The sequence below is a fragment of the Xyrauchen texanus genome, chromosome 36 (assembly GCF_025860055.1).
Source record: "Xyrauchen texanus isolate HMW12.3.18 chromosome 36, RBS_HiC_50CHRs, whole genome shotgun sequence".
Taxonomy (NCBI): domain Eukaryota; kingdom Metazoa; phylum Chordata; class Actinopteri; order Cypriniformes; family Catostomidae; genus Xyrauchen; species Xyrauchen texanus.
The window spans coordinates 24,653,760-24,677,192 of record NC_068311.1 but is presented as its reverse complement, the minus strand read 5'-3'; the positions used below and the strand labels follow the sequence as shown (position 1 = coordinate 24,677,192).

The 23,433-nt window shown below is 37.4% G+C and overlaps 1 protein-coding gene across 1 annotated transcript; it reads left to right on the top strand.

Annotated features, from left to right (window-relative positions):
- On the top strand, positions 1 to 22,224 carry LOC127629803 (calcium-activated chloride channel regulator 3A-1-like). The gene is made up of 17 exons (XM_052107053.1): positions 1 to 91; positions 166 to 263; positions 899 to 1,075; positions 11,803 to 11,954; positions 12,088 to 12,225; positions 12,320 to 12,470; positions 12,732 to 12,837; positions 12,940 to 13,105; positions 13,316 to 13,546; positions 13,681 to 13,905; positions 15,871 to 16,051; positions 16,165 to 16,271; positions 16,377 to 16,592; positions 17,754 to 18,018; positions 20,391 to 20,555; positions 20,737 to 20,958; positions 21,085 to 22,224. Exons 4-17 carry the CDS (start codon positions 11,805 to 11,807, stop codon positions 21,474 to 21,476), a joined length of 2,715 nt encoding a protein of 904 aa, XP_051963013.1. The 5' UTR covers positions 1 to 91; positions 166 to 263; positions 899 to 1,075; positions 11,803 to 11,804; the 3' UTR covers positions 21,477 to 22,224.
- The last annotated feature ends 1,209 nt before the right edge of the window (positions 22,225 to 23,433 follow it).

Genomic DNA, 23,433 nt, shown 5'->3' with positions numbered 1-23,433 from the left:
AGTGACGTCACCGGCAAGCGACTGTTGCCTTGTTTACCTGCCTAGTGATCTGACGCCTGCCTTTGTTATCGGTTTCATCGTAGCGCCGCAGGTATGACTAGCTCCGTTCCTCCTTCCACTTGTTTGACTTTATAAGTTGGGCTTATAGGGAATGTTTTGTTTTAGAATCTCCGGTGCTGTAGCAGCCCTTTCACCAGCTGAGTGTGCACCCTGCTATTGGCAATCAGAGCTTGGGGCTCGTGACTCAACGCTGTTAATCATAGGTAATGTATGTGGCTACACTGAGTGATAAGTGAATGATTACGGTGGGATATGTTTGTAAGTAGACATTCTGTGTATTTCAGGGAGTGCTATTTAGTCGGCGGCCGCTGGTTGGCTGCCTCTACGCCGAACATCTGCTGCTTTGCTTTGCCGTATGTTTTTGTTGTTACGCCAGCCCACGGTTTCTGCGTCGTATTCGGCTGCTCTTTTCCACGGGACCAATATCACCGGTCCGTGGTTAGTTCAAGTTAAACGGGCAACTTGCATTGGTTAAGTTGTTTTGCGGTGTTTATTTCTTGAACCCTTGTATTTCTTCTGCTGTTGATACCCAAAGTGATGGACCTATTTGTTGTGATTTCTCTGTTTTGATTCTTTTTGTTTGTTGATTTGTTCACATTGAGGGAGACCTTGGAAGTTGCTGATCCTCAGTGTGGCATTTTTGTCATTTTGTTTATTATTGTGTATGGTTTATTTTGTTCTGTTTATGTTTGATTGTTCATTTTGAGTTATGGTGTTTTGCTTGTCTCATTCATATTGTTAGCCCTAGTTCAATCTTGGTTTATTAGCCACCGGGCTATTGTAATTTGTGTGCATGAAAATGTGCAGTTAACTTTTCATCTGTCTTTCCTCTGTCTAGGTGCGAAGAACGGTCAGTGGGAGCAGTGCCTCTGGCGGTGGTGGGTCCCTTGGTGTGTGCAGTGGCCGTGTGTTCACCGAGTGTGGTCATTTCCTTTATGTGTGTGTGTGAACTTAGCACGTGTGATTGGGGTGTTTTCTTCGGATGCTCATTGCTGGAGCCACTAGCCTCCCACTGGTAAGATTCCGCACTATCCCTTTCCCTTTTTTGATGTGTGTGTGTTTTGTTGTTGATTTTGTGTATAGTGTATTTTGTTTACTGGGATTAAATTAGCTTATAGGTTTGCAGTGAAGACCAAACACTTGTTGGAGCAAAGTAGTGTGTGTGTGCTTTTGATTTTAAAAAGAAATACAATTCTATTTTTGTACTGGACCACTGTCTCTGGCTAATCAATCAACGAACTTGAGTGCCTTGTTAGAATAAACTAACTAATTCTTTGGGTGTAAATCCCATCGTGGCGTAGTCTGCTAAACCCCTGTTATTCGTATTCCACCTGCCACATTGACATGGCATCTATTAAATAAATAAAACATATAACTAAAAGGTTTGTATAGACATCTATAATTAGGCAAAGCATTTCCAAGCATTTGACCAGAAGCCTAAAAAGTAAAAAAAAACTTAGCCAGTGTCCTTTTGGACTGGTTGTGTAGACTACAGCTATAGATATAATCCTGTTTAAGCAAATTAGCTTCAGAAAAGGTGACTTTAGCTGAAAGGTGAGTAGTTTTCATCCCTGAAAGTTTTCAGCCAAATCTGATATTTCGTGACAAAGAAAGAGAGATGTGTTTGAGTTTGATGGGCTGAAAGATTAAATCTTTGCCCAAAAATGTATGCTTCGATACAAAACACGGCACAAACCAGAAGCGAGCACAAATAATGGAGTCAGGTGAGAGTGATTGACATGGGGTTTAGCTTATGCAATTTAAGGCTCCCAAAAGCTATCTTGTTAATACAAAGAAAGGAAAATGTCATGATGTGTCTTTTAATGGCACAAATCAAGCACAAACAAACGGCAAAGGTTCAGAGCTATTTGGACCTCATGGGGTGGAAATTGATGTCACACAGCCCAAAGAAATGATGTCTAATATCTCAAACGCCGAACCAGCACAAACGTTCATTTTTAATGGTATAGAGTTGGTAAAGATTTAATTGTATGGGGTGCAAACTTCACGGAGGTGCTTTAGTACAGGATCTGGCATATTCTTCATTGGTTCGGTATCTCAAGCGGTGAAGTACGTTGAGGCAAATGGCTGATGCTGCATGTGTTTCAGTTCGGGCCATGGGTCGGGAGGCTGGTTCTGTTGACAGCATCATGATTACCAACTCCCATCCTGGACACATATCACTATGCATGCTCAGGTAGGGCCTCGTTTAACATTTCACAGCAACAGTGAATGAGCAACCATTAACTTCTGATATGTTTTGCATCAGTTTCTTATGTGCAGATTCAACAATATCACATAAACTGCTCGTACCATCATCCGTACTTACATCCTATTCAAGTGGCAATTGGGAGAGGAGGTGTGTCTTTGTGGCAGGGCTACACACCCGGTCCCTAATCAGGCTAATCAAGCCTCCAAGAGGGATAAAGGCCGACCCAAGACGGCAGAGTGTCAGAGAGAGAGATTTATGGGCAGCTGCCCAACACCTGTATGTTACGATCCCTGGTTGTCTGCCCCGTGTTTCTCATGTCCTTTGTAAAAAAAAACTACACTTCCCACAATTCCCGGCCATCATCACTGCCAGCCCTGTGTCATTGTTTGCACCCGATTGTCATTTGTGATCATCCTGTGTCTGTGTATTTAAACCCTGTTTGTTTCTCCATTCCTTTGTCGATCGTTGAATGTTTCTTATGTGTTTAATGTTTCGCTGTTTGGATGTTTTTTGATGTTCCCATGTTTACTCCGTTACCCGTCCAGCCATGTTCATCCTGCCGTGTTTTCCCAGTTCCGTGTTCCTCCGATGTGTTCGTGTCTTAGTTTCAGTTTTCCCCCTGTGGATGTTTCTTTTGTTCCTGCTTGTTTGTTTTCACTTTGATTAAAATAAAGAACCCGCACTTAGATCCCACTCCTTGTCTGCCCTCGTCTGCATTCATAACACTGTACATGTTTGTGTCTTTTTGTTTCAGTTTATTATTAAACTATTATTTATATTGTCAAGCCGGTTCTAGCCTCCTCCTTTCCATTAATCTCTTTACAGTCTTATAACTGTATCAAATGTTCATTGGTTGCTCTCACAATTCAACAGTCCAATGGCATTTTTTTTTTTACTTAATTCTCAGTTGGAGAAAGAAAAGGAAAAGAAAATTGAAAAAGAAAAGCCACTGGCAAATGAATTAAGAAAAGAAATGGCCAAATACCTTTTTAAAATGCTTTTAAGGTGCTTTTAAGTGCATTAAAAAGTGCATATAAAAGACTAATTAATGTGCTAATTTATACAGTTAATTACATTTTAAACTTGAAATAAATATGATTTATTAATGCACAATTTTATTGTGAAATATAATGACATTTTTAAACATGAATTAAATAAAACATTTAAATGTGTCTTTTTATTTGTCCATTTATAAATGTATTGATTTATTCAAGTTGTTATTTTCAAATTAATAGATTGATAATTTATTCCTTTATTCTTTTTTAATTGGCACTCCTGGGCTTCAGCTGGTATGGATTGACAAATGGTAAAAGAAAAACAAAAGTCAAACAATAAAGAAAAGCAACTGGCAAATGGATGAAGAAAAGCAATAGCCAAATGCTTTTTAAAACACCATTTAAAATGTGCACTTAAAAATCTTATTAATGTGCTGTTTTATTGCTAAATATAAGTACATATTAAAATATGAATTAAATAAACACATTTAAATGTGTCTATTTATTTGTCCATTTTTAAATTGGTTTAAAATTTCAAAAAATAAATATTTTCAAATTAATAGATAATGTATTCCTTCTTTCTTTTGAAATTGGCACTCCTAGGCTTCCATGTGTCTGGGCTGAAGGCGGGAATTTGTTATGCAAATACACCTCTGTATTTTCATCTCACATTTTTAGGGTGTATTAACCATATAGCTCATTAAACCAAAACGGTTTGATTAAAATAGGCTGGGCTCAGAGGCGTACAATCAAACCGGTGAGATCTGCAGTCGTGCTGCTGTTTACCAGCACAAGAGGGACAGAAGCCGTTGTCATAACGAACCAGCTGCTCAAATAGTCTTTTCAGTATCACAATATCTTTATTTTTATATGCTACAAACATTCAAAAAATCACTAATACAAGTTTAAAACCGTTATCAATAAGGGACACGATTTGTCCCATATTTAAACTGGTCAGATGGTGTCACAGTGAAATCGTTCCAAATAGCTAAATTAACATTGAAATAAGTAGGACATTTTTTCTACGGTGGGTAATGGACCATCTGAAAAGTCCACACACTGTGCTAAAACTGTGTATATAAAGGTTCAATAAGATGTACAAAATTACACAGATCAAACAATGGATGTATACAATCACTGAGTCATAAAGACAAGAAGAACAGATGAATAAGATAAAAATAAATAATCATATACATTTATATGAAGATGCTAAAATATAAAGTGCGTGTGTGTGTGTGTGTGTGTGTGTGTGTGTGTGGAATAATATAATAATATAAATTGGTACTTTAAAAAACAGCACCATCACTATTTGAAAAAAAGTAATTTATAATCAAATCTAGACAGGCTCCATTTCCAGCAGCCATCACTCCAACCCCTTATCCTTGAGTAATCATGCTAAATTGCTAATTTGGTACTAGAAAATCACTTGCCATTATATCAAACACAGCTGAAAGCTATTTGGTTCGTTAAATGAAACTTAACATTGTGTTTGTGTTTATGTTTGTTTTTGAGTTGCTACAGTATGAAATAGACTGGCATGTTTTAAGGTCAATATGAAATCTTTCTCTAGAAACTAATCATTAAATAATTGTTTTGAGGAATGAAGGCTATGCAATGTTTTAAATTGCCAAAAACTGAAGGTTTCATACAAAGGCGTACACTACATTCTTCAAAGACAAAGGACAATTGGCTCTAACAAGGACAGAATGAGATGTGGAAGGTCCAGATCCACTTAAACAAGAGGATAAGTACATCAACGTCTCCAGTTTGAGAAATAGATGCCTCACATGTCCACAGCTGACAGCTTCATTGAATTCTACCTGCTCAACACCAGTTTCATGTACAACAGTAAAGAGAAGACTCAGGGGTGCAGGAATTATGGGAAGAATTGCAAAGAAAAAGCCACTTTTGAAACAGAAAAACAAAAAGAAAATGTTGGAGTGGGCAAAGAAACACAGACATTGGACAACAGATAATTGGAAAAGAGTGTTATGGATCTTAACCCCATTGAGTTTGTGGGATCTGCTAGACTGTAAGGTGCATGAGAAGTGACCGACAAGACAGCCACATCAATGGCAAGTGCTACAGGAGTATCTGACCAAACAGACAGCTAGAATGTGAAGCATCTGCAAAGCTGTCATTGCTGCATGTGGAAGATTTTTTTATGAGAACTCTTTTAAGTAGTTTAAGAAGTTCTGGAAAAAAAATTCAAATTGTAATAGTAATTTTTCACTTTATTAATGTCCTGACTACACATTGTGATCAGTTGAATGCCACTTTGATAAAGAAAAAGTACCAATTTCTTTCCATAAGGGATACATCTGTACATTATTCCAAAGGTTTGGCCTCCAGTGTATACATATGTATATGAAAGATGTTTTAGGGTTTTTTATATAAGTGATGGGTCAAGAAAATTCTAATTTTAGCATAAAAATTGTATACAGTTTTTGTTATTTTTAAATCAATGCATTTATTGCTAAAACTGTGGGGGATGTGGTAAGGGGCCATGATACAGGAGTTGAAAATGGCTAGAGCGAAGTCTCAGAATTACACTGCCACCCACAGACTTTCTGCAACCATGCACTAACCATCTGATGCATATTGCACACAAAACTGGAAAACGCTTTCTTAAATTAGTCAATCCTAATCAGATTTTAATAAGTATTAAATAATCACTGGATTTGCCTAAATTTGCCATGTTAGTGATATTGAATCTTCAAATATTCAGTTTTGTTTGAGGCACATAGTAGCAAGTAAAGCAGATATCCACAAGCATTTGCTTGTGGAAAGCTTTGCTTTCTTAGTTATGGTTTCTTAAGTGGCACCACCGACACATTTTTGGATTAGTGTCTGCCAGTGGAAGGTCATTTATCCCTTGACAAAATTTCAGTCTCTTGGGCAGACACTTGTGGTCTATTCAAGTGACCAATGTGCTTCTTTTACTGAAGAACTGACAAGACGTCAAATGTTCTGATCTAAACAGTTACATCAGCGAACACACTCAGCCAAAAATCATCACAAACATTGATTGTAATCCATGGTAATTGTTAGATAATTTTGTAATCCAATGTATTTAATTTATTTTGTTGATCTGCAATTCCCATCTTGATACGGCTCAGCTGAGGGAAGAAAGAAATGACACAGACACCCAATGGTATCAAATCCTTCTTCCAAGTTTATTTGTTCAACATTCTGTTATATGGCCCAGAAAAACCACATTCCACTGGACCCCCACCAATGAAATAGTTCTTTACCTTATATGGCGGTGACATACATGTTTGAGCTACGTGTGAAACGTGAGACAAGAAACAGATTCCTAAAGAACATCTTTAGAACAGCGTTAGGAGCAGCTGCAGCTACCCAACAAAAGAAGTTTAAAACAGGCCTTCATTATTCCACATTACATCACCAGAGAAGTTGTTGAGAAGCATTCGTTATTTCACATTGCCCACTTTGATCCTGAAAGGATCATGTAGCCTTCTCAACCAACTTCAGTATTAGGTACATGCATATAATGGAGCATGGCGATATTATGCCTGTTTATCATCACATTCATCTTTTGCATTAGAAATTGTAGCAAACATGGGCCAAATAATAACATAAGTATAATGCATACACCAATCGATATAATGGAAGACATCCAGGGTGCGAACCACCCAAACACATTGAAAAATGTCCCCATATTCCTTGATGTTATCAGCTAATTCTTTATTCAACTTATCCATTTCCTTTCATACCTTCATGAATTCACCATCATCATCATCAATGTGACCCAGGATGTATGTATAGCATTTGTCACCAAATATTTTACATACTCCTCCTCCATCTTTAGCCAAGAGGTAATCCAAAATGTAATACCTCTTGGCTGTCCAACACTGTCTAAATATACTTCAGGGTCACTTGAGGCATCACCTTCTAGGTACCTACTTTCCCGGGTGTTTACCCGTACCTGCATGTACCCGTACGTAGAAACCTCTTCCTTTAACATTACCATAAAACATAAACCATCATCAGGGGCGGATCTACGGGGGGGCAGGTGCCCCCCCACTCTAGAGCCTTGCCCCCCCAGCTGCCCCCCTAACTTTGATGATCCAAAATCTGTACTTGTAAAAACAACCCGCTATTATGTCCACAAGCTTCTCAAAACAGTGAACTAAACAATACATTTACCAAAAGTGAACAATTTAATTTTTAATTTTAAATGTATCGTCAGCCCCTCCCCCTGCCTCTCACTGATTCAAACGTACAGAGCGCGACAAGCACGTTCGCTCGCAGTCTGGCTCACTCACACAGCGAGTCTGCTCTGCTGCAGTGTCCCTGCAACCCGACTGGACTGGAGAGACTGAGCTGCTGCCCCACTCAGAGCCTCTGAACAGGTGAAGTGAGTTTCCAAAGGCGTAGTTTAAACACACGTTTAACTTGAACTTGAAGTTACATTTGTAATGAATGTATTCTGTATGGTAAATAGGATACTACATCATCAAAACAGCGAGGCTATTACGTTAGCCATTATCAGCGGTCAAATCGCTCCCTCGTGATTTATAAGAGCACTCTTCCCTTTGATTAGCCTAATTTTGATTTTAGTAAAGACAATAACAGCTTAATAAAGAATATAAATTGTTTGTATTCATAACGTTTACTGATGGTCGCCGTTACGTCCACACAACAGCACACAATACAGTTAGGAGATCGATCAGTTGATTAGCTAAGCAGTCCTATAGTATAAATCATATAAATCCAATTCCTTCTCAGATATCACAGCAATGAAACCAGGTTACAACTGGGTTGGGAAATAACAAATATACAAGTAATCTAAACATAACGTGTGTGCATCATAGACTGTAAAAAATAGGTGTGCATATAGACTCAATGATCAGTGAAGTGAACAGGCGCTTTTCAAACTCTAGCAGCAAGATAATGAGGGGTATACAAGCTTTAAACCCATCAAACAATGACTTCTTAAAGGAAGAATTGGTTTTGTTAGTGGCTGAGGAATATGGCTCTGACTTGCAAGACTTGAAAACTGAGATACACTAGGCAAAAAGACTTCTTGAAAGAAACAGAGCAAATGGCAAAGTAAACCCGTCCAGTTTGACTGAGTTTGTGACGTTCTTGGTGCCTTTTAAAGAGGTTTTCTTTGAGCTTTTTCAGCCTGTGCAAGATCGCTATTGTTTTGCCAGTGAGTACTGCTGGGTGTGAGCGAAGCTTTTCAGCTTTAAAGCTTGTAAAAACTCACCTGCGCTCAACCATGGCAGATGACCGTCTGAGAAATCTGGCTGTTCTCAGTATCGAGAAACAGCGTGCAAAAGCACTAGATTTAGATTTGTTTGTGAAGCGTTTTGCTGCAAAGCACAACAACCGTCGCCTTAAGCTTTACTAAAAAGATAGGTGATCATGGGTCATTTGTGGACTATAATTATACGTTTTTAATTATAATTATAACTTTAGTATTGCCCACTGTTCTTTACTTGTAGTCCACTGCATCTTGTACTTTTCTTTTTATATTTTAATTTTTCTTGTTATACTTTTAATTTTTAAAAGATGCATTTTTGTTGTGTTTGAACACTGCACTGGGCTTATTCATGTTGTGTTAAAAACCTTTGTAGTGTGTACGGTCATGATTAAACTATAACTACTGTGTTTTTGTGTTTGTTTTGCTAAAGCAATTCACACATAGTGATTCCCATGTACCGTCTTTGCCACCCTGCCAAGACCTCATGCCACCCCTTTGCCCCCCCATGTAAAATTTTCTAGATCCGCCACTGACCATCATACATTATTTCTAGGAATTGGAGTTACACTTGTGACTCCTTGCTGTTGTGTTGATGCTGAATGGGCATAGGCAAGAACGACTGCCTGCCATATGCAGAGTGTCAGTAGGAATGTCTTCATGTTGACTGTTCCGGGTCCCTCCTCAGGTCCCCCTAATTCGCAGATTCCCGGTTGGGCACTGGCGCTGCATGTTCAGCTCCTCCAGTGCTTTCACCGTTCACCTTGAATCAGTAAGGCCCTCCTCTGGAGCAAGCTTCAATCGGCTTGCGTGGATCCGCTGTGGTTGAAGGTCAGTTAGCACCCCCGTTCTAGTCACTGGCAGTACAGTAGTTGGGCCCACTTTGGTTCACCTAACTTTGTTGGTTTCAGACACTTCTCCAGAACCTGCTGATTTGGAACAAATGAGTAGGGCTTTCTGCAGGCAGAGGGAGAGAGAGATATCACCATTTATGCCATTTAATATTTTAATGAAGGAATCCACATATTCTGCAATCACCACCTCCTTGTCACCTGTGGAGAGAAAGCCAGCGCGGCCTTTGACCCAAGGGGTCGGGAAAGGCTTACCCATTAGTATTTCAAATGGAGAGATTAACAACAGAGGATGGTGACATTCTGAGCTCAGTCAGCCGAATCTCTGTATTATTTATTTAGCCAAATTTTCACCATTTTATAATTTTACCTCACACACAGGAAAGCTTCTGTCCGTTTAGAATGGCAGTTCCGAGTGTGGTAATGAATCGTGCTTCGTAGGATTGTGTCTGTTGTTCTGTGCGCATATTAGACATAAGACATACATTTTACTGCATTTTGTACCCCATTTATGCAATAAGTTTGATTTCACTTAATTTGAGGCCCAATGTTGTCAGATTCAGATGGATTTGCCTGTAACAATTTAATGTCATTGTCTTCTACCAGTGTTGATTGTATCATGGAAAAAGTCTCTTCAGCTTGATTCAGCTCTGGGTTTACCATAACTTCCCTTGCAGCCCACTTTGCTACCTCATCAGTACACTTGTATGTGTATACATTGTACGTCTGTGTATATATCTATTGATTTACCTTTAGCCAAATGGCGTACAGATTTATATGGGTGAATAAGCTTCAATAATTATATTCGGGAGTTCCGTTACAGCATAACCAAACCAGTATACAGAATCATTTGGCTTGGAACAGGACCCATCAATGTACCAATGGTTCTCCTCCTCCAGGGCGGATGATGAAACATCCGGCCTGCATAAAGTACATGTTTTTAGGCGATCGATGCAATCATGTGAATCATTGTAAAATTCACCTTTAGTTAGTAATTTGTAATGATAAAGTCGGGGCATGTATATCGGAGGTTGGTTTAATGGTCAGATTAGCAGTAACCAATAAAATTACTTCATATTCCGATCAATGTTGTGCTGTCATGTGGTAATGTTGTGCATGATTGTTCCTACCTGGTGAGAGGTGTGCACAACTAATGGATGTGAGAGAACAATACATTCTGCATGTTTTACCATCAACGCCGCAGCAGTCACTGCTCACAAACATGCAGGGAGGCCTTCAGCGACTGCCTCTAAACATTTTGACAAGTACGCCACTGGTCTATATGTTCCGCAATGGGACTGAGCGAGGATCGCTGCTGCTGTGCCTGCCGCCTCGTGCACGTACAGATGAAAGGGTTCATCATGATTTGGTAGCAATGTCCATTTCAGCAGTCCACTTGATAGATTCTTCAGCCCTTGAGAGTGTTGCTTCTCTCAGGATTTTGTCATATAACGAGCAGTTTGGCACCCATGCTCGACAAAATTTCACTAAACCCAAGAAGCTTTGCATTTGAGCCTTTGTTTTAGGGTGTTGGAAGGTAATAATCATCTTCACTCTGTCTGTGGAGAGACGTACTGTTCCTTTCTGTAGTTCATGACCCAGATTGATAGTTCAGTTTCACCCATTGCATCTTTTCATTTGATGTCTTGAAGCCAGCCTTCGCTAATACATTGCACACAATAATTGAAGCGGTTGTGCATGACTTGATGTCTGGGCCGGAAAGCAGAATGTTGTCAGCATATTGCAATAGACAGGTGGCAGCTTGGTGTCCTTCAAAGTAGCGTGCACTACAGCAGAGAACACAGCAGGCGAGTCTCTAAATTCTGTTACTATTGGCCTCCATATGTGAATGCGAACAGCGGCTGCGTATCAGCCATGACTAACACCGAAGAATGCAGAAAACAAATTAATAATAATAAAATGAGTGTGGTCTGCTGGAATTTAGTTAATAGTAGTGCACACATCCGGCACCACTGGTGAAAATGGCATTAATTTTTCCAACTCTTGCGTTAATCGCCATGTATCATTAGCTTTCTTCATAGGATTAATTGGTGATTTATATGATGTGTGAATGTAATTCTGTCACCAAGTGTTTTCTAGGGTTCTCGTACACTAAAATAAGAAAGTAGCGACAGAACAGTCTGTTTTTATTGAACAAATCCTTTACTAACTGAAAGCTGCATTTGGACATACTGTATACTTTCTATGAAAAGGGATCCCAAGAGGATAAATACACAATTACACACATCTACAGGGTAAAGATACTCCATGAACAGCATTGAAAATCATCTTTTGCAATAGTTTATGTTCACGCTTTACTTCTATTGTTTTTTCGCCAAGCTTTTAAATAGCAAATAGTAAAGGTAACTCCCTCTTATCTGCGACCTGCCCCTTAAAGTTCATTTGTAACTTCTTCTAAACTAAGTCCTGGAGTTGCTGTTCATTACTCTGCAGCTATGGACTCAAGAGCTGTGTTTCTCTCAGTATGGATGTTGCTGTCGTCCACCTCCACTGGAATCAAACTAGATGGGAATGGATACGTTGATATTGTCATTGCAATTGGTTCAGCAGTACCAGAGGACAAGACACTCATTGATAAAATAAAGGTAAATATGCTGGTTTGTGTTTGATATTGAATCAGTAGAGAGCAAATTAAAGCATTGGCTGTCATAACAATATACTGTGTATACATACATTCACAGTTTCTCTGTTTTTATCTTTTAACTCTCATTCTGACAGGACATGGTTACTGAAGGTTCAGAATATCTTTTTCATGCACTGGATAAAAAAGTATATTTCAAGGAAGCTACAATACTAGTTCCTCTCCAATGGAATAGTAAGGATTATAGCAAATCGAGAACAGAATCCTATGAAAAGGTACAGATCATAATGCCACTATACAAAATAATATATATATATATATAAAATGTAGTGTCACATGTTGCTTGAATTATTTTTATATAAAACGCAGGCCAAAATAAGAATTGATCAACAGAATCCAGCATATGGTGATGATCCCTACACTAATCAGTATGGAGAATGTGGATCTGAGAGTCAGTACATTCATTTCACTCCAAACTTCCTCATAAACGACAAACTCATTGAGCCATATGGTACAAGAGGTAAAATTCACTATTCTTTCTTGAATATAACCACTAATTCTACAATATAAGATATTATTATTATTATTATTATAGTTATATGTTCGAGAAGTGACAGAAAATAGAGTGTGATATCTGTGATTTTGTGTTACTGTATACAGTATGTTAGAATTTACACTGGGGTACACATAGTATCTGCCACTTACACTTAGTCCAAATGCAGTAACTTCTGCCTACTTTCAATAATATATCAGATGAGTTAAAAATGTATAATGTTTGCAGGAAGGGTCTTGGTGCATGAATGGGCTCATTTGAGGTGGGGAGTGTATGATGAATACAGTGAAGAAAATCCATTTTACCATTCTGCTGGCCACTTCGAAGCTACAAGGTTGTAAAAAAACAAAATTAAGAACTATTAACATAAAATAAATCATGCTCTAAAAATCTCCTTGGAAATTATTACCACCATTGCTTTCCTCCTTATATTTAGGTGTAGCAAAAACATTGCAGGCCAGTTTATGGACATCACTACAGGATCCCTTCAAAAGTGCAGTATTGATCCACAAACTCGACTACCTACAAAGGGGTGCCAGTTTTTTCCTAACAAACAGCAATACACAAATAGCTCCATAATGTTCTTACCAAGTCTGCAATCTGTAAGTACAAATTTCCACACTCACAATGCCTTTGAGGTGTACTGTACTTGTAATAAAGCATAAAATGTATCTTCATACTATCTGGATGGTGAAATGAAATCTGATAACAGACATACAGTAACTAACCATGTGTTGACAACAGATTTGATTCCTGGTCAAGGTGTTTGACAACATTTGAAACTGATATTAAGCAGAAATATTTGGTTTCAGGTGAGTGCATTTTGTAAAGAACATGAGCACAATATTTTTGCCCCAAACATGCAAAATAAAAAATGTGGCAACAAAGCGACATGGACGGTAATATTTGAGGATTCTGTGGACAGCGGCGCCCTTCGTTCTCTAAAACCCCTGCAAACCCCTCCACCAGCTCCATCTTTCAAAGTTGTGCAGAGAAAGCATCGGGTTGTTTGTCTTGTGCTTGATGTCTCCGGAAGCATGCAAGTATGCAAAAATATACATTAATTTGTCGACAAGGATGCCTTGATGATTTTCGTTGTATACCTATGCTCTGAAATGAGTTTGTTCCAAAGAACACATGAAATTTAATTTGATCGCTTTTTTCACCCATTTTCAAGGGCCCTAGAATTCTTCGACAGCAGCAAGCTGCCACATATTTCCTGCAGCACATCATTGAGGATCAAGCTAGTGTGGGAATTGTGACCTTTAGTTCTAATGCTAATACTCTTAGCAGCTTGAATCTTATTGACAGTGAGACCAAAAGAGAGAATCTCATCAAAAAGTTGCCTAGTACTGCAGATGGTGGCACATACATCTGTAAAGGCCTCAAACAAGGTTTAAAGGTGCCACTTTAATTGTTCAAGTGTTGTTAAGTTCTATGCTTGTGATGTGTAAATGACATACACCGATGAGCCAAAACATTATGACCACCTGCATAAAATGCTGTTGGAGATCTGGGGAATTTTGAGGCCAGGGCAACACCTTGAACTCTTCAACATGTTCCTCAAACTATTCCTGAACAATGTGTGCAGTGTGGCAGGGACCAGTGTGGACCCAGTGACCTTCTTCCATTGCTTCAAGGTCCAGTTCTGACACTTGTGTTCCCATTGTAGCAGAGCCATATAGAGAGAGAGTTGCGACAACGGAAGTTCTAAATGCTTGATCATCACGTGATTCACGTAGACTTCAGATAGTTCCAGGAAGTGCTTTGGCGGGCATTTCAAACTGTTAGAGTAGAGTGACAGATCTGCTATTTCTGGCAATTAGTAGTCATTTATTTTATATATTTATGTAACACACTGACATATGTATGTAGCATGAGTATGTTGTTACAGCGATGTTGTTTTTTTAAAGATCAAATCAGCTAATATTTGAGGATTAGTGTTCGCTTATCGTTATTTGCCTCAACTTATTTCAGGCTAGGGTTTCTGTTGCCTTTTTATGTTACCTCATGTTCATTGTTTTCACTAATCTCATGGTAACTAATGTCATATTTATGACTTTTCAGATAGTACAGAGACAGGCTGGTGACAGGTGATTTCCAGCTCGCACCGCACAATGGGTCAATGAACTATTAACTATTAGCAGCAGTTACGTAAATGTAAAATTTAGTGAAATTAAGCTTATTGTTTACAATTCTTACAATTCTATATATAGTAATATAATTATTTATGTATTATAAATATTATATATCTAATATATAATTCTTACAATACTTATTCATATACACAATATATTCAGCTTTAAAACAATTTAAGCATACTCGTATATAAACTGCCGTTCAAAAGTAATGAGGCTGAAAATTCAGCTTGGCATCACAGGAGTAAATTACATTTTAAAATACATTAAAATAGAAAACAGTTATTTTAAATTGTAATAATATATTACTGATATTACTTTTTTTAAACGATGGATGAAACTGAATCAAGAGAACAGATGTTACAATTAATAGGGTGTTCGTTACTAACTTTATCCAGCTCCAATCCTTGCCTAATCTGTTAGTTATCCGATAACATCCCTTATCTCCTAATTTAATGAGTAATACTCAACTATAAGGTTTTAATTTACAAGTTATTTTTATTTAGATGTACTGATAATATACAGAATAAGATAATATTATTCTTTAAACGTCTCACCTTTTAAAAGTGCGTCGCAAACGGTTTGCTCTGCTGCATCTCTACGGCGCGGCATGTGTTTGCTGCTACTTCCGGGAACTATTGAGAGGCTCCACGAGCCGCCATTGCTGTAAAAAAAAACGTTCCATTGGAGTCAATGGAGTTGTCGCAACTCTCTCTCTATATGGCTCTGCATTGTAGGTGCTTTCGACGATGGACAAGTGTCATCATATGCGGATACCCAGCCCCATATGCACCAGGGTGTGATGCACTGTGTGTTGTCACACATTCTTCCCGTAACCATCATTAACTTGTTCTATGTCTTGTGCCACAGTAGACATTCTGTCAGTTCGGAAAGACAGCATAGCCTTTGTTACCCTCACACATTGATGAGCCTCGGGCTCCCAAAACTCTGTCACTGGTTTGTCGCTCCTCGGACCACTGTCGGTTTCAGAGATGCTCTGACCCAGTCATCTGGCCATAACAATTTGTCTGTACTCCTGCAATCAACAAGTTGACTACGAGAACTGATTTTTCTTTTACTATATAATCTACCCAGACCTTGACATGTGGCCTTGTTAGGAGATGATCAATGTTATTCGCTTCAACTGTTAGTGGTCATAATGTTTTGGCTCATCAGTATATACTTTATTTTCTGTGCCAATTCTCTTTATTTCTCTTTAAATATGTTAGGTACTTGAAGAAGATAATGGGAATGTAGTAGGAGATGAAATAATTTTTCTGACAGATGGTGAGGCATCAGACAACATTAATGATTGTGTTCCGTCAGCAATACAAAGTGGTGCCATCATACATACAATAGCATTTGGTGACAAGGCAGACAAGGCACTAAGGGTAATGGCAGATAGTACTGGTAAGTAGCATGTGCATGATTGACTTATCTACAAGCCTCTGAATAAATCATATTATACCCCTGCAGGCTGAACATCAGATGCATATTTCTCTAATGTTCTGTGTTGGAATTAGGGGGGAAATTTATCATAGCCAGTGATGATCTTCTTTCTAATCAGCTAGTGGATGCATTTTCTTCACTAACCATATCAAGTGGAGATTACACAAAAGAACCAGTTCAGGTTTGGGAAGTGGTTGCTCATAATACATTATATTACTTTGAGTGTGTCACCAATATTACAGTAGGAGTATTTTACAGTAATTGTCATTATCATGACTCCTTGCAGCTAGAGAGCATTGGAATACAAACAGCTGGTTGGTTTAATGGAACAATATCTGTGGATCAGACTGTTGGTACCAAAACCAGCTTTACAATAAACTATGAAAAAAGTTTACCTACTGTTTATGTGGAGTCACCGAGTGGTACAATCTACAATCAAATGCAGATGCATCAAGATGTACAGACAAAGACTTTAACTTTAAAAGTTACAGGAACTGCAGAGGTATGACAAATTTTACAAGATTTAATGAACTGGTTACACTAAGTTACAGTGTTCAGCATTAACCAACAAAAAAATGATGCTATTAACTTAAGTACAGAAGTTCAGCTATTTTCTAAATAAATTAGCTTTACTAGTTACAGGCCACTTTTCCCAAGAAGTATAGGTGTAATGAAGTGGTGTAAAATAACTACTGTGAGTATAAATAGTTCATTACTTTTTCCCCCAAAATGTTTACTTCCTACTTGTACTTCAGATTTTGCTTCATTCAGAATTCAATATATATATGTATGCTATATAAGGGGTGTCAACAGACTTGGGCTGAGGTTGTAGCCCCTAATCTTTTCTGGATAGCCCTGAATGTTTTAGCGGCTCTAGGGTAAAGAAAGTAAATTAACTATTGTTACAATTATTTATAGCAGTGGTTTCTAAACTGGGTGCTGCGACACTCACTGTCAACAATTAATTTAGTTTCTTTCTACATTAACGGTAGAAACGAGTACCGACTCAATTCCATACACATGCATTTGACCAGCCGGCTGCTTTCAAACACACGTGTATGTCTGCACATGCTGTAAAGACCACTCATGTCTCGTGGTGAATGAGGCTGCACGGGTGCACGCATGAACTGATAAACAGAGTGTGAGTGTGTAAATAGACAAAAGTTTGGATCTTCATTGTCTGTTTATTAATGTTCACATTTTTTTAAAAAGAACTGAAGTGGTCTCCAATTGCAACCAAACAATCCACAATGTTCAGTTACATGAACTTTAGCATATTTTCTGAAATGTTTTTTTTTTTTAATTGCAGCCGATTTAGTTTATCTAAATTCTGCTGTTTATCACAATATTTTCAACTCAAGTTACATAAATGACTATGAAATGCAGTATATTTTTAGTTTTTTTAGCATTTAATGTATATCAATTTATCAAACTTTAATACTGCAAATTGAGATTTATTAAAAAAAAATTTTTGCCTGAATTATGCAACTCTGGTGTAAAAATTATATTAAATTATAAATTACGTTAATGTACTGTTTTATATTTTAAAGTGTATTGCCTCCTTAAGTATCATCAATGTAGTTAGCTACTGCATATTACTTCATAAAACATTGTGTCATGTACAAAATGTATTTATTAGCTTTTTCTATCTTGTTTTCAATAGCCTGGAGACTGGAAGTACAGTATTTTAAGTGGAACACTTCAGTCCTTGACTATGACAGTATCAAGTCATGCAGCTCGTGCTGATGTTCCTCCGGTCATTGTCAAAGCCCACATGAACCTGCAGTTCAGCGACGGCAGTAAACCCATGATGGTGTATGCTGAGGTTAGTCAGAATTACAGGCCAGTAATCAATACTGAAGTGTGGGCGACACTGAAGTCTGAATCTGGGGCCACTGAAACATTACAACTCCTGGATAATGGAGCAGGTAAATGACCTATAAATTAGGGATGTCTAGATACCATGCTCATGTACTAGTACTCGGAAAAATGCTTCGATAGCAAAAAACGATACCATCTGACTTACGGATGTCATTACGCAAGGGCATAGACTTGCCTTGAAAATTGGGGGCATTTACATGTTTCCAGTGATTATGTGCAGTACCTTTTAATCCTCCATTGCTAATACAGGGAACACCATCTTGTGCATCGAGCACACTATTTGAAGCAGATTCCATCAAACAGAGTCCAAATTCACTTTATAGTGTGAGGCGCAAACAGAGTACATACTTATTTAATTAAGTATTAGCCTTTACAGTGTAATAATCACTTTTAGTCATGTAGCGACCTGCTTTCTGGAGTGGGAAGCTCGTCATGATGTCAGAGCGATTTGGTCTTGACAACACAGAAACACTTCAAAATAAAAGCTCCACCAAAATTAAAACTCAATTTAAATAAAATAAAATATGACATATATTTAATATTCGCTTTTATACTAATACTACAACAAATCATTACAAAAATAATAATAATAAATCAATAGTAATTGTATTATATTTAGGCAATATCTTACATCTGTGATGCTCTGTAGTGCAGCACTTTATTTGATGAAATATAACTCAAATGTATTTTAGATTGTGCTGTGAGATTCTGAATAAAAGCACGTTATTTGACAAATATAATACTATTGTACTATATTTGTCAAATAAAGTGCTTTTATTCAGATATATAATGTTATGATGTATATATATATATATATATATATATATATATATATATATATATATATATATAAAATAATGTAATATTGAACATTTACACTCACCTAAAGGATTATTAGGAACACCTGTTCAATTTCTCATTAATGCAATTATCTAATCAACCAATCACATGGCAGTTGCTTCAATGCATTTAGGGGCGTGGTCCTGGTCAAGACAATCTCCTGAACTCCAAACTGAATGTCAGAATGGGAATGAAAGGTGATTTAAGCAATTTTGAGCGTGGCATGGTTGTTGGTGCCAGACGGGCGGTCTGAGTATTTCACAGTCTGCTCAGTTACTGGGATTTTCACGCACAACCATTTCTAGGGTTTACAAAGAATGGTGTGAAAAGGGAAAAACATCCAGTATGAGGCAGTCCTGTGGGCGAAAATGCCTTGTTGATGCTAGAGGTCAGAGGAGAATGGGCCGACTGATTCAAGCTGATAGAAGAGCAACTTTGCCTGAAATAACCACTCGTTACAACCGAGGTATGCAGCAAAGCATTTGTGAAGCCACAACACGCACAACCTTGAGGCGGATGGGCTACAACAGCAGAAGACCCCACCGGGTACCACTCATATCCACTACAAATAGGAAAAAGAAGCTACAATTTGCAAGAGCTCACCAAAATTGGACAGTTGAAGACTGGAAAAATGTTGCCTGGTCTGATGAGTCTCGATTTCTGTTGAGACATTCAGATGGTAGAGTCAGAATTTGGCGTAAACAGAATGAGAACATGGATCCATCATGCCTTGTTACCACTGTGCAGGCTGGTGGTGGTGGTGTAATGGTGTGGGGGATGTTTTCTTGGCACACTTTAGGCCCCTTAGTGCCAATTGGGCATCGTTTAAATGCTACGGCCTACCTGAGCATTGTTTCTGACCATGTCCATCCCTTTATGGCCACCATGTACCCATCCTCTGATGGCTACTTCCAGCAGGATAATGCACCATGTCACAAAGCTCGAATCATTTCAAATTGGTTTCTTGAACATGATAATGAGTTCACTGTACTAAAATGGCCCCACAGTCACCAGATCTCAACCCAATAGAGCATCTTTGGGATGTGGTGGAATGGGAGCTTCGTGCCCTGGATGTGCATCCCACAAATCTCCATCAATTGCAAGATGCTATCCTATCAATATGGGCCAACATTTCTAAAGAATGCTTTCAGCACCTTGTGAATCAATGCCACGTAGAATTAAGGCAGTTCTGAAGGCGAAAGGGAGTCAAACACAGCATTAGTATGGTGTTCCTAATAATCCTTTAGGTGAGTGTATTTTTATACTTTAAATTGATTCATGTTTTTATTTATTTAAAGACCATTTTGATGATACAATTTAAATAAACTTGAAATAAAAAAATAAAAATAAAAAAAAAACACGTATCGGACTCAGTATTGGCGAGTACCAAAAAAAAAAAAATGGTACAGTTATGGTACTTGTATTTAGTCAAAAAAATACATAAAATGGTATCAGGACATCCCTACTATAAATCCATATTCAAGTGTGCACTTCGTTTCATATAAATGTAAACAAATAAACTGTATGCTACTTTATCACCAAACTGTGCCTAAATCAATCAAGGATGTATTTTTTACAGGAGCTGATGTTTCAAAAGATGATGGTGTCTATTCCAGATATTTCACAAAGTTACAAAATGGAAGAAGCAGCTTGAAAGTAAGGGTGAAGAATCAAGATGGGCAAGCCAAATTTTCTAACAAAAAAAGGGGTGGTGCCCTATACGTACCTGGATATGAAGTGAATGGTAAACCATGACATCAAGACTTATATCTTAAAGTAAACTGATTAAACATTAACATTACATTGAAAACCAGTGACTTGGAGACAAACTAGAAAGAAGTTACATTGGGACATGTACAAAAAGTTGTTTCCTTTTAAAATCACTGACAAAATCATGCAGTTTTTGAAGTTCACTCTATTTCCAGGTGTAGTGAAGCTGAACCCTCCAAAGCCTCCAGTTACTGTGGAACTTAATTTGGTAGGACGCTTTACCAGAACAGCCACTGGAGAGAGTTTTGAAGTGGCTATTAAAGGCACTCTTCCAAATTTTCCTCCAAATAAAATCACAGATCTAAGTGCTGAAATTCAAAAGGACACTGTGCTTCTCACCTGGACGGCTCCTGGTGCAGACCTTGACCAGGGGACAGGTAAAACAAATTACATTTGACTATACAGTATACCAATATTTGAGATACAAGGTTACAAATAATGCAACATTTATTGTCGTGTTTCTACATTGTTGCAGTAACACAATGTGTTTATTTTCTGTTAAGCTAATTCTTATGAGATCAGATGGAGTGATGACCTTGAGATGCTTCGATTCAACTTCAGCAATGCTCATCTAGTTAACACATCTGCTGTCTCACCCCAGAATGCTGGATCAACTGAACAGCATTCATTCATACCCAATACCCAATACATTCATGCTCAATATGAAAACATCATACTTTTCTTTGCTATTCAAAGTAATGACAAAGAAGCAGCGAAATCTGACATATCCAACATTGCTCAAGCATCAAAGATCCTCTCAAAGCCCCTAGAAACACCAAATACATTCCTAATCTGGATGGTTATTGCCATTTCTGTTAGTTTGGCAATTGTGATTATTGTTATTGTTGCTTTAACTATATGGGCAGTGAAGCAAAGGAAACTTACTGATTCTTAAACTATATGATATTAACATTTGATACAAACAAATCTTGAAAATGTCATTATCATTATGCCTTTTGAAAATTGAAAACAGTTTTGTTACCTTTTTGAAGATTTATTATAAATTTGACTTCTTATCTACTATAAAATGAATTTTAAATACAAATTATATACATTTTAATACAATTTCAGTAAATTAATCTGAGTATAAATGTGTAAAATGTATACACGTTTATCTAAACAAAGTCTGTAACCATTTGTCAAACCTGAAATAAATTACATTTGGACCCTCTTTATATTAAGTGTCTTTAACTACAATTTACTTAAGCATTTCATACAATGTACTTAAAATGCACATACGTATTATTGCATTGTACTTACATTTACAGTACCTACATTTAATTACATCTGTAGTAACACTGTTAAACCTACACCTAACCCTAATCTAAACCCCAACCTTAAACCTACTCGTACCTTTACTTCAGTAGCAGCAAATGTGAATCTTGTGAGAATTTTGCAGAACAACATGTAGTTACACACTAAATACATTGTATTGTATGTATTTTAATGTTAGTACATAGTAGTTAAAAACACCTAATATAAAGTGTAACCAAACATTGTTGTGCATTCTTTTTTTTCTGCATCCAAAATCTGATTATACCTTCTTTATGACGCATATGTTTGTTGATTCCAAATACCATAGCATTATTTGGTTCACCTTTCAAGATTTAAATCCATAAATAAGAATGTATTAAACATATATGTTTAACAAAGTGTCTGTTGTGATGATTGCATTCTTCCTCAATCCATTTTGGATGCTGTTTCATTAATTAATTGGAAATTAATTAATGCACAGTCAATAATCCATTTTTATATTTATGTACTTATTTATTATGAATTCACATGTATTCGTAAGTGTTTTGAACTTCATTTTTCTTACCATGAACTGCCACGTTCAACTTGATGACAAGTCATGTTTGAAGTTGTGGATCCATAGTTGCTCAATAAAAGATTATGAAAGTTGTGAGGGTTATGCCATTAAGTGCATATCACTTACCATGTTGTGTTTAGTTGTCATGCAACATCTTAACACTGCCATGAGAATCATTGCTCTAGGTCAGTTACCAAAAATAAATAAATAGCCCACACAAAATTGGTCACATCAGGGCCCTTTTGCCTCTGCGATCCCCTAAATGGTCATAATGAATTATATCATAATTTTTACTCTTGTTAAAATGATAAGGACCATTTGGATTGAGTCATGGCATTGTTTAACAGGCCATTCCAGTGTCATTAGATTATCATTCACTGTTATTGTGCTTTCTGCCAGAGACACTTTTGGTTCAGCTGTAAAATATTAAATTAGGCAAATAATCATATTTAGTTTGAAGAGAGAGCAATGATTCCACACAATTACAGTCATAAAGATTAAATAGAAACTCCCTGGAATACCATTGACATGAAGGGGTGTACCTGGTCTACAACTATGTTTGGGTACTCACCAATTCTGACTCCAGTCGCTCAAGTCAAGTCTTTACTCCTGCATTCAAAATGTTGACTATGAGAACTGATTGTTCCTTTACCATCTAATCTACCCAGACCTTGACATGTGGCCTTGTTAGGAGATGATCAGTGTTATTTGCTTCTCCTGTGAGTGGTCATAATGTTTTGGCTCATCTGTGTACATAAATGCAGGTAAATCCAAAGGGTTCACATACATTTTCCTCACTACTGCAATGTTGCCAAAGACACATACTATATATAATGTTATATATTAAGTTTGGTGCCAACACACCAAACTGTTGCTGAGAGTGCAGTCTGCTAGCATGTCACTTGAAATATAAAAATACAAATACATTACAAAACTCAAAATTTGATTACTTTTGCCAGGCATCATCTTCAACTCATACTTAATTAGCTAAAGATTGGAAAAAAGATGGTTGAAGATTACCCAAACAACCATAGTGTATATG

Coding starts and splice junctions, on each gene's coding strand:
- LOC127629803 (XM_052107053.1), top strand. CDS start 11,805: ATGGACTCAAGAGCTGTGTTTCTCTCAGTATGGATGTTGCTGTCGTCC. Junction 16,272..16,376: donor ACACAAAAGAACCAGTTCAG/GTTTGGGAAGTG, acceptor GACTCCTTGCAG/CTAGAGAGCATTGGAATACA. Junction 20,959..21,084: donor AGACCTTGACCAGGGGACAG/GTAAAACAAATT, acceptor TTTTCTGTTAAG/CTAATTCTTATGAGATCAGA.